Consider the following 12,182-nt stretch of genomic DNA (forward strand, 5'->3'; position numbering starts at 1 on the left):
GCTGGGCTCTATGGGGGTGTCCGCTCTTGTTGTATTCCTTTCTCTATGCCCAAATGGCACGAACGTGGTCGCTACATTGATCTCGACGCCGGTTGCATTCCGGACCCTCTCCAGTGAAGCCCCGGGATGTATCCGCGTGGTGGTCAGACGCCACTTGGCGACGACGGCTCAAAGCCTTCTGCTCCGACGCTCAAAGACGGCCCGGCCTCGCTCTCATCCATGGCCAAGGTTGCACCATAGAGAAAGAAATGCAACAGTGGACACTCCTATAGAGCCGAGCGGCCAAATCCGCCTCTCATATTGACTCGTCTCAGGGTGTAACAACATGGCACATAGTCGCATATATGCATGTTTTGCTACATTTTCACACTATTTCATATCAGCGATGGACCTTTTCCACAATATTTGACGATAACAATGACCTGCGGCTGTAGATGACGATGTAAACAAGTGCATCGCTTTAATAAATCCGACGCAGAAGGCTGCACTCGAAGACTTTTTGAATATGCGAAACGTCTAAATAATGCGTAAAAAGAATACAAAAAGTGATGTCCAAGTGCAGAAATCAGTGACAAATGCCAAGGCAGCCGTGCCGCCAAACGGATCTCAGCGTGCCTTTATCGGCCGCACTGTTTGCAGAATAGCGCACTCAGGTAGGCCTGTTCACCCAGTAGTCATTGAGTGCTAAATGGCTTCAGGAACGACATGCTGTCCTGAAGGAGCCATTAATAATGATTCGCGATCCACGAAACGCACAACCGACGCGCACTCAACGTGGGCGCAGGTACACAACTCAACCGGCGAAAGCCCCGGGACCCTTCCAAAACGTTTTCAGCGGCGTGCGGCAGAGGGCAGCACAGAAAAATGAAAGAGGCGGATTGGCTGCAGCGCACCCAGCCGTCGGTGTTAATACCTCAACCACACTTCCGGTTTCGGTTTTGTGCGCGCGCGTTTTGAATACTAGCTGGTACGCACTAGGCCGATTCCGCTGCTGTTTTTTTTTTTTTGCTTCTACAGCTCAACCGCGCGCTGTTTTCGTGCAAAATCGTTTTATTGTTAAGTAAAATTGATTGCGAACGATCTCCATCGAATATGTGCCCCATGCAATTTCACAAAGACGCCAGACGCCTTGTGAAATGACGAAATCTTTATTTTACCCTTTATGAATGCTCGCTGCGGGCTTTTTGTGCATTCATCCAACGTTGTGGCACCAGGTAAGCAGCTGTAGTTCCAGTCAAAAGTTCCACCAGACGACGTCAGCTGAAAAACTTTATTACGAGCAAGTGTCATTTTGGTGTTAACATGTAAGAATAATGCGTGTAGAGGCAAAGCGCGCGAAAGTGACGAATGGGCAGCATTACAAACACTTTTACGCACACGGCGTAGAAAATACCCGACTCGTCCCAAACAATACCGTACATACCACGAAAACATCGGGCTTACAAGTATTCCCCTCTTACCGGGCCTTATTTCCTGCACTTTAACAGAACGAGTACACGGGCTACTGCGTGTTTTGCGAACTTGGCTACAACCAACGCGATACTACGCTACGAATACAAAGAGGTGGCCACAACACAGGCTCTCAACCAGACCATGCTGGACGCTCGCAGAATTCCTTCCACTCACACTCAACACAAATGCGTGCGTGCCGTTCAGCAGACAATTTTCGAGTTACTAGTTTCTGGCGTTTGAGCTCCTTGGCGTTATCTCTTGTGCTTTCTGCCGGCGCAAGCACCACACTACAGTGTTATCTCTTTTATCTCTTGACAATTACTCGTCGCGTTTTCGACAAGTGTGAGTACCGAAAGAAGGCTTAAATTGTTGCGGGGCCATAAACATTGTCACAAAGTTATCGCAGTAGGATTCAGTACGCGCCAAACTAACGGTCAGCATGGCCGAGCTGCTTTTCACTGCGTCACGACAGGCGCAGCGAGCGTGCGTCGTAAGTAACAAAAAAAGTACCGAAAATAGCTTTCATCAATGTTGGGCGTCAGAGAAAGCACCATGCACTTGTCAGTGCATCAAGGCGCGAAACTTAACTCGCACCACGGCCGAGCTGCTTTTCGCTAACCGCGTCACAGCGCCAGCTGCACCCAATGCGTTCGAAAGGTACACCCAAGAAGTAACGAAATTAGTTGCAATAATGTTGATGCTCACAGAAAGCGCCAAAACTTGTCGCAGTAAGATTCAGTACACGCGAAACTGCGTCACAGCACTCTGTGCGACTAGCTTGCCCAAAAACTACTGAAATGAGTTACAATAATATTGGGGCTGATAGAAAGCGTCGGAAATATCTCCCAGTACGAGTGATTAATTAAAATTAACTGCGCCATGACCCCCGCGCTATTTTCCGTTAACTGAGTCACAAGTCTAGCCTATAGGTGGCCTGCCGTAAGCCGAATCGCTTGAAATGCTTCGCAGGCTGCCGAACAACATTTCTGACGTCGCCGTAGTCCAATAGTGCAGTGGTGCCATGTCAAAGTCCAGAAGTAACGCAAGAATTCGCCGGGAGCCCACCAAACCAGGCTGAATCCAAAAATAGAGAAACAGGCACATGAATGACCGAACAGGCCAACGCTCGTATGCGCGGCCGGTCTCGCTGGCTTCGCCGGTGTGTCTGACGAATGACTGCACCTGGATCGTTATTCGCCGATTTGCCAGTCCCTAGGCAACGTAAAAAAGCCGCGAAGTTAATTTTAATTTATACGCAGATATTTTTGCTTTTGCTGGGAAAGAATTAAAAAAAAAATGAAACAATTTCTAACCTCATTTCACATTCTCTTTTTTTCGATGCTCGCGGCAGCAGACGGCGTGCGTTAATACTAGCGTGACGTGTTTCCTATTGCCAGTTTTCACCGAGTGCCCTCTCTTGTTTATTTCTTTCTCTGTGGTTGCACTGACTAGGCGAGCGCGGCGCTACTCTTGGCCATGCGCGCGGCGACCCAGCTGGTAAGGCGGCGATGGTAAGGCGGCGACCCAGCTGCGGAGAGCGCATGCCCCAGTCCGGTGGCGGTCTAGCGCACGCGGTGCCGGAGCTTGGCGCGGCTAGTCACGTGATGCGTCGACAAGGCTACGGCCCAACTGTGGTCAAGTGAAGGTCAAATTCGCGGCGACGGTGAAACTCGGCTCGACAAGGTAGTAAAGCTTGCGCTCTAGCACGCCACGCCGCGATACATACGGCTCGAACGGATGCCTCTGCAACACGCGGCAGCCCACCTAGACACGTACTTTAAACAAAGCGACTGGGAAGACAAACCAGAACTCCACCTCACCCCAAGCTGAACAGTTCCACAGGCCGGCGCCGAATACAGACAAACACCTAACCACAATTACACAGACACCACGAAATTTTTCCCGACAAATTCGGTGACCGATGTCCATGGTGCGACTCCACCCCGACACTCGAACACATAACTTACCAGTGCACGCAGCGTCCGGCAGATGCCATCTCGCCTCTCCTTAAGGATACACTCTGCAATTGGTGTCCAAATGGGACTTCGGAAGACAATCGGCAACCCGCAATCAGGCTCGGCCAGCTGAATTAGCAAGTGGGGCCCTGGAAGAGGAGCTCCACCAGCAATAACCAAGCACAATCATTATTTCAATAAAGTTGTTTCTCTTGCTCCGAATGGGGGTGAAGGGAAGAGAAGCGCAGTCGAGGACGGCAAAGAATACGGTGACGTGATGAAATTAGAAAATTTGCAAGCACAGCTTGGAATCGGATAACGCAAAACAGATAATTGGAGATAGTTAAGAGAGGCCTTCGTCTTGCAGTGGAAATAAAAATGGGGCGCTGCCGCTGCCGCTGCCGCCGCTGCTGCTGCTGCCGCCGCCACCACCACCGCCGCTGCTGCTGCTGCTGACGACGACGACGAAATGCGAATTCCAGTCTCGGTGCTTCCTTTCGCCAACAGTTGATGTTCGCCTCGATGTCAGTGAAGGAAACTTGAAGATGTTATGGATGGAGTCACATTACAGTAGGCAAGCCAGTGACGCTGATCGCAAAGGGGTTAACTGTTTATTAAGATAGAATACACAAGCGATAGAATGGAAAGTATTTACAAGGACTTGAAACTACGAGACCAAGGTTAGAATTTTCGTCTTCCTTCTCTTAGCCGAATCTCCACCGAATCCCCTTCCAACGGCCCTGCACGTACATAAACGCATTCTCAAGACCCTCCTCGCCCCATCGTTTGTCCAATCACACTGCGGTGCGCGCAGTGTGCACACAACGGGGCTCCAGGGTGACACTATCCGGAGTTCCAATACGTCAAGGCCATTACCACACATCCTCTGCAGTGCAACGAGTCTCTTGTCTCACAAACAAGCAAGGCACACTCCACCGCAGAAACACTTCCACGCCCCGTTGGGGCATCTGGTCCGTTTGCGGAATGTCTCGGCATGGTGCGGTTCAGCGGCGAGGGGTCGCCTTCAAAGCTACGGCGCTGCTTCTGCGAATCGACCGGCGGAAGCCCCGATTCACAGTCTACTCGCTTAGGCGCTCTTCGTAAACCGCGGCTCCCCCACCCCGGATGGCTATAACTCTCCGCCGCCGCCTTGGTGTCGAATCACGCGTTTTTTCTGTCGACTCCGCGTGATCCTTACATGCAGCCGACCGCACAAACAACGCTGAACTCCACTCCAACCGTTCTCCACCATGTCACAAACAAATGTCAAGCGGTGCTTGAACGGTTTGAACTTGTATTCCAGACATCATACCGGGTGGGTGAAGCCTCGCAGAGACTCAACAATATACGACACTGACGGCATTCCAGGATTATCTATATAAACAAGCGCATCAACTAGCGTGCGAAATTGTGGATGCTTTTCACATAGGAGACAAGGACACATTTGTTAGCAAAGAAGTTTCTGTGAGTTTGCCCCATTGTAAAGTAGATTTCTTCAGACCAGACAATTGCAAACGCAGGTAAATTAAGGGGTGGTAATCTTGCCTTGCGCACGACCTGACAAGCTGTCACTTGACATGTACACACATTTAGGTCTTGGTATATCGTATGTTCATTTGAAATAAGAAAAGTTAGTTGGTAGTAATTGTGCTCGTCCTATTTCCTTCACTCGCCCTTGCCCGCACGGGCTTTTCGCAATGAGGAAATAGTGCTGCATTCCCAAGTGCGACGCTCGGATAACCAAATGTTAGGTTAGCAATTATGGGCTTTTCATTGCGCATGGGCTTGTTTAGCTTGTCCCGTGTGCGAAGAAGTTACCCAGTTCTGTCAAAATCTGTCTAAAGCGTCAGAACGTAACATATAGGTACCTGAGAAAGACCAGTAGGGCATCGTACACTACGTCCGTGGAGGTTGGCTTGACGGGCAGCTTGACGAGCAGCGGTCGTGCCTGCTGTCCAGGCTGCAGAGCGGAAGTGAGAGCAAATGAGGACACGTGCGCGGTGCACTGCGTTGTCAGCAAGAACAGCGCGCTCCAGCTGAGGGCCTTGGCCACTAGCGAAGGTCCGAGCCTGGCGACGGCTACGGCCACCGAGCACACCTCCATGAAAGGCGCCAACATGTTCATCGCCTGCGTCAGCATATGCGCTGTGTTAGGCACCAGAGGAAAAACTGCCGCTGCGATAAACATTTATCGCAAAGGATTCTCTGCCTCGCGTGAACTAATTCGTGTCGGACGGTGGCTCTGAACCTCGGGCTCCGCACGCTCTGACTATAAGGCTACGATGGTGTGCAGGCTTATGTTGTGCCATCGCGAACTAGCGCGCGTTCAAACAACTAGGGCTTGTGCATGAGCCAGTTTTAACGCGACAGCGGTATAGGTACCGTGTCGCAGAAAATCCGGTATCGGAAGGGGAGTCCGGCACAGCGGCCCCGTGAGTGCGAAAATTCTCGTATAAATTTAGGTATATGTATATGATACGCCTTGTTATATGACATAAAGTATACACGGGTCATATTGTCACATCATTCTATCACTAACGTTGATAATACCTTGTTATACATCCCTGACAAAGTTAATCATCGGAATTTTGAGTATAACAGCCCTTAAAAAAATGTCATAAAACAAAACACCGACAGCGCATGCCTTTCATGGTAAGTTTACTCAGAGCGAAATCATAAAAGTGGGAAACAATAACAGAAACCTGAAAATTACGTTTTCTTTTTTTTCTTGCGCCGCTGTGCACGACCTCCGGAATCGGCCCACGCAAGAGGCTGCGTTTCTAGCAGAAAGCTTGCTTTCGTGCATGGCGTTCCCCGCCAGGTTTTGGCGGTAAACATTACGGTTGCACAAGCTTAAGTTACCGGGAAGCGTGAGAAGAAGTCAGGGATTGTTTAATGCTATTGCGTTCCACTCTTAAAGGCGGAGCTTAAGCGTCTTCCAAATAATCGTTCGGTCCTCAGCATGCGTTCAGTTGCATAGTAAAAACTTGCTCATCCAAGCGAGAGCGTCTCAGTTTCTCCCATTCTTCACTCATGGAAACTAGCGCCTCCGAAGGCTGTGTTAGACGACAAAGCTTTTGTTACCACCTGTTTCTGAAGATTTCACCTGTATCGCAATTTTTTTTCTGATGACAGCTGTTGCTGTGTTAACCATATGCGACATTGTGCAACTTTCTGGATTGGCTAAGAGGCTAACAAAACAGGATAAGGAAACACAAGGCAGATGACGATTACTGTTGTGGGACAAGATAAGCCCCAAAAGGCGTAAACTTCTTTAAGGGTGTATGTGCTCGGGGGGGGGGGGGGGAGGGGGGCTAACTGTTCACCAAGGACTTTATCGTTAGTGCCTGCTACCGATCACAATAGTTCTACTGACACATTTTGCAATGAACTTTCTGACATTTTAAGCTACTTTACTCAACAGTTTCCTGCGTGCCCTTAAATTTAGTGAGTGATTTTAACTTTCTGGGTATTGACTGGAAAACCCAACCTACAGGTATAAAGGGTGGCTCTGAGGCCCTCGCATTCAATAGTCAGTCTAGCCTCACGCAATTTGTCACTAAACACACACAAAGTTGCAGTCATTGTGCCACCATTCTGGACCTTATTTTAACCACAACCCCTCCCCCCGTTCCCAGTTCTCGACATTTTCCTGGTGTCAGAGATTACTGCATTCTACTTTTTGAGATACGCGCTTGCACCCCTACTGTCAAATCATCTAAAATTATTCGTTATTCTTAAAATGCTGACGTCGCTGCTGTTAATTGTGAATTATCATCGTTAAGTAGTGGATATCTACCGATATTGCGCACTTGCGCGGTGGAGGCGAACTGGGCTTTGTTTTAATATTAAATAACATACCTAATGGACCGTTATATTGCACAAAAGCGCACACAACTAAATCTCGGGAACCTTGGTTTAACGTAGAACTTAAATGATTACTAAATAGAAGAGAAATGTTACTTCGGTGGACAAAAAAATCAACAAATTCCTGGTGCCAGGCTGCTTACGACAACGCTGATGAAAAGTATAAGCTGGCTGCCACACGCGCTAAAGTTGACTTTTGTCGTAATGCACTACCAACACTTCTACGTGGCAATCCTCGAAAATATTGTTCAGCACTCTGTAGCAACAACAAAAGTTTGAGCTTTGTGATACGCGTGGCGTTCCTGTAAATAACAAGGATTCTTGTGATGTACTAGTGATGCATTTATCTCGTTTTTTAGCATGATACTGTATACCGTGCTTATTCTGACTCAAGTTGTTTTTCTATGCACCATATTCTGCATGACTCAACTTATATTTCTTGTTTATTTGAAAACCTAAAGGTATTTAGCTGTGCTGGTCCTGACGGTATTAATTCTAAGATTTTGAAAGGTACATCGGTGTATTCATCATTGATTCTTTGCGAGATTTTTGCGCGCTCTTTTCAAAGTTGTGCCATACCAAGTGATTGAAAGGGGGAGGGGGGGAGTGGTTTGTTTGCACAGATCAGGTGTTTCCCAATCTCCAATAAACTGCAGAAGGACATAATTGATGTGTACACACTGCGAGCTCATGTAACACGTCATCCATTCACATGTGGTTTTTTTTTTCTCTAACTTATCTTTCTCCAGTTGTCAGCACTTTTAGAAAATCTTTTTTTTTCTCACACACAACTTTGTTATTTATAAAATACTTAATTCATGCTCTTGATCATGGTCTTGTCAATTTTTTTTTAAATTTGGCTCAGGCGTTTTATTCAGTCGCACATCTGCTACTTTTTTCTTAATCTTGATAGGCTGAAACTCTATGCCAATGGCTTAGGTTGGAGTACGTGTTTTCTTCCTAACAATTTTCAATATGTTTCAGCCATGGTCATGATTCTTCTTTCGCATCAGCAACCCCAGGGGTCCCTCAGTGGTCGGCGTTAGGACTGCTACTTTTTTTATATACATCAACGATCTTCCTACACACGTTTCTTCTGTCAAATTTGGTGAACTTGTAATGTACCCCATAAATTTTAACCCTTGTTACCTTACTGCATTACAGACTGAGCTTGATATTATTTCCTGCTGCTGTTTCCATTGGCTGATGAAACTTAATGTTATTAAGTGTAAATCATCTGTATTTTCCAACAGCCTTACTTAACTAATCCTGCTGATTAAACTGTTGACAACATACCATTGTTTATATTTAGGTGTACGTTAAAGAACCCCAGGTGGTCAAGATTATTCCGCAGTCCTTCACTACGGCGTGTTTCATAATTATATCGTGGTTTTGGCATGTAACACCTCGTAATATAATTATAGTGACACACAGCCAAAAATACACCGCCGTAGTCATAGACACAAACTCCAAGCACTTGGAAATAGCGGAGGAAGTAGCGATCGCGCTGGCCTTCACAGAACAGGAATGCTAAGTCGTATTGAGCGACTCGCTAACGACAGTAAAGAATTACGCCAAAGGTAGAATTTCCAAGGAAGCCCTGTACATTCTGGTCAAAGCGGGCAGATCCAAAACCGCGAGCGCGAGGATCATATGGTTCCTCGCGCACGTCACCACGGAGGGCGACGTGCTCACGAACCTAAACGAGACGGCGCACCGGACGGCGTGGGACATGACCCGCCGCGCCGAACAGGGCAACTCCTCTCGCACGATAGCGAACACTCCTCGCGCAGAACGGGAAATGCTCACCAGATACAATGACATAGCCAGTGCATACCTAAACGCCAGAAGGGTATACCCACCGCCAAGTTCCAAATTCAACAGGAGGCAGGCCGTCGCCTGGAGACAACTACAGACCAATACCTTCCCTAATCCATTCCGTCTGAAACGTATTTTCCCAGATAAGCATCAGGACGACACGTGAAAATTGTGCCAGGAAGGACCAGCAACACTCCAACACATGCTTTGAGAGTGCAACGTAGTTATAGGAAGAATAGCAGTTGCTCCGGAGACCCTGTCGTCGAGGTGGGCCACCGCTCTGCTCAGCTCAGACCTCGGAATCCAGACGTGGGCAGTCCAGCAAGCCCGTAAGGCGGTGTTGAGGCAGGGCCTTGACGTTCCCCCGTGGGAGACCTGAGCCCGGATGGCGTTAAACTTCCATCCATCCATCCATCCATCCATCCATCCATCCACCCACCCACCCACCCACCCATCCATCCGTCCGTCCGTCCGTCCGTCCGTCCGTCCGTCCGTCCGTCCGTCCGTCCATCCATCCATCCATCCATCCATCCATCCATCCATCCATCCATCCATCCGTCCGTCCGTCCGTCCGTCCGTCCGTCCGTCCGTCCGTCCGTCCGTCCGTCCGTCCGTCCATCCATCCATCCATCCATCCATCCATCCATCCATCCATCCATCCATCCATAACCGCAGTGACTTCTAACAAATATCGCGGTGCCATTATAGCCCATAGTCTATGGTGCACTTTGCATGTAAACTATATTATTAACAACGCTAATAGAATACTATGATTCTTTCGTCGGAAATCCTCACGCGCCACTACTACTGTACTGTACTACAACTTTAGAAGACCTTGGTCAGACTCGAAGCTGAGTATGCCTGCTCAATTTGGTATCCTGAACAGGAAAAAGCTGACAACCCTTTTATAGCTCGTCCAGAATTGCAGCACGCGGTCTATTCCATCTAACTATAGTCGGTATTCTAGTCTGTCTTCAATCAAGCTAAATCTTGACCTATATACGAGACCTTTCTAAGCCACCGTAGTTGCTTAGTGGCAAAAGTGTTGGGCTGCTAAGCATGAGGTCGCGGGATCGTATCCCGGCCACGGCGGTCGCATTGCGATGAGGATGAAATGTGAAAACAACCATGTACTTAGATTTATGTGCACGGTAAAGAACCCCAGGTGGTCCAAATTGCCAGAGCCCTTCACTATGGCATGCTTTATAATGAGATCGCCGTTTCGGCAAGTAAAGCCCCATTCATTTTTTTATTCCTCGCTGTGCATCGAAAGTGCTATCGGCTGTGCTTCTTCCATAAAATATTTTACTTCGATCACCTACTCAGGAAATAGCTTCATCAACCATCGTGCTTATTATCTCGCATTGAGAATTCCCAAAAAGTTGATGTAGCCCTTCGCACAAAAATTTACACTGGCTGATTTATGCCAAGAATCTCGGAACACGGGAGCCACCTCCATGTCTCCACGCTGGCATCTCAAGCTCCAAGAATTTCAAGACCGCCACTAATACTTACATTTGTTGTTGCTCCTCCTCCCTGTAACGCCTTCGGGCGATTGAGAATACAATAAATAAGTAAATATTTAAATAAAAAAATGTATAATGAAATCACCAAATAAAAGCCGGAGCTAAGTCGCGTGGAAAGCTGCCTCGCTAGTACCAAAAGAAACGATTTTACCATCACCTCGCGCGACACAACAAATGCGACGTCTCTGAGGTGCCTAAACCCATGATGAATTTATACACGTATCGCTGGTTGGCACTCTGTAGCGCTGTCAAGTCCAACCGGGATCAGATGCTTCTACACGTGCTCTTTCAATGACGATTTTGCATGATCCGGATCCAGCAGATAGCGAAGGTGGGCTGTCATCTGCACCTAATGCCGACTGAGCGCAACCAGCTCGATCTGAATTGCTGCAACGTGCAGCAGCTACTATTCATAATCGCGACCGAAAATTTTGATCCGCATCGGGCTTGATCGCTATCGAGAGTGTCCGTGTTGCACCGTCGTTAAACGAGAGCCAGAGCGATGCAAACCACCGCTGCCCCTCGTCTCGCAGCAGAATTCGCGAATTCAAGATGCCACATAGTAACACCGCATTTTTTTTGGAAATGGGCTACCTAATCATATGCCTGTGTTAATGCTGTCAACTGCTTTCAACCTGCTATATGGCAGAAATGTTACCGATGAAGCAGGAACTGTGAAACAAAGTCGAGAATGCACAATGTGCCTAGCACGCACAAATCAGCCGATGCTCAATCCTTCACTCAAAATTTCTGGAAGTAGAGCTGCAGAGATGTTCTCATCGTCACGAGCCAAGTGTCACGGTAAGGTTAGTTACAGCGCAACACAAGGCATGGACAAAGGAAGGTATAAAACGATGACACAGCGCTGTCAGCAACTGTCATGATTGAGCTACAAGGCGAAGCAACAATGCTGCCGCGAATAATAGCAACCTTAGAGAAAGCGGCAAACTGTCTCATTCGGACTTAATTGATTCTGCGGATGGCAGTTATCCATGTCTTCCCGCGGTTTCGTTTTATATTGTTTACGCGGGGAAATTGTAGAAATTGACAGGCGGCTGCAGGCCCCTGCTGTTCTTGTCACTGTTGTGGCAGTTCACCATGCAACCGTGACGGTCACATTGGTGCCTTCGCTACCTGACCAGCGAACCATCGCCAAACAACGGTGACGCGAGGTGCAATTTTGCAAATATCGCGGGCGTCTCGAGCTCCTGGTGGTGCCAGCGACATGGCAACGCAACCCTTGACCATGGCAAAGAGCTTATGATCGGCAGCCCTACAGACGACAACTTCCCGCTTCTGCACTCACGTATACACTCTAAAAACAAAGAGAGTGCCGGGCACTCTCATTGAGGGAGTAGCGGCTTGCCCCACATTTCACTCTCTTTTCGAGAGTAGATCGACCCTCTTTGAGAGAGAGTAGGTCAACTCCTGTTGACAGAGTTTTGTTACTCCACCGCAAGGGATTGCCAGTACTCTTCCCACAGGGAGTGCTAGTACTCTTCAGTAGAGTGCTAATACTCTCACCGCAGGGGTAATGGCACTCCACCAGACCGAGTACTTCTAC

The 12,182-nt window shown here is 48.2% G+C and overlaps 1 protein-coding gene across 3 annotated transcripts in view; it reads right to left on the bottom strand.

Annotated features, from left to right (window-relative positions):
• LOC135907588 (excitatory amino acid transporter 1-like) overlaps window positions 1-12,182 on the bottom strand; it is a 273,341-nt gene that overhangs the window by 229,027 nt on the left and 32,132 nt on the right. For all 3 annotated transcript variants that reach the window (XM_065439268.1, XM_065439269.1, XM_065439267.1), the window contains exon 3: window positions 5,276-5,535. In XM_065439268.1, coding sequence (XP_065295340.1) covers window positions 5,276-5,535 — 260 coding nt within the window. The remainder of the gene's footprint in view (window positions 1-5,275; window positions 5,536-12,182) is intronic.

This window comes from Dermacentor albipictus, chromosome 1, assembly GCF_038994185.2.
Source record: "Dermacentor albipictus isolate Rhodes 1998 colony chromosome 1, USDA_Dalb.pri_finalv2, whole genome shotgun sequence".
Lineage (NCBI taxonomy): Eukaryota > Metazoa > Arthropoda > Arachnida > Ixodida > Ixodidae > Dermacentor > Dermacentor albipictus.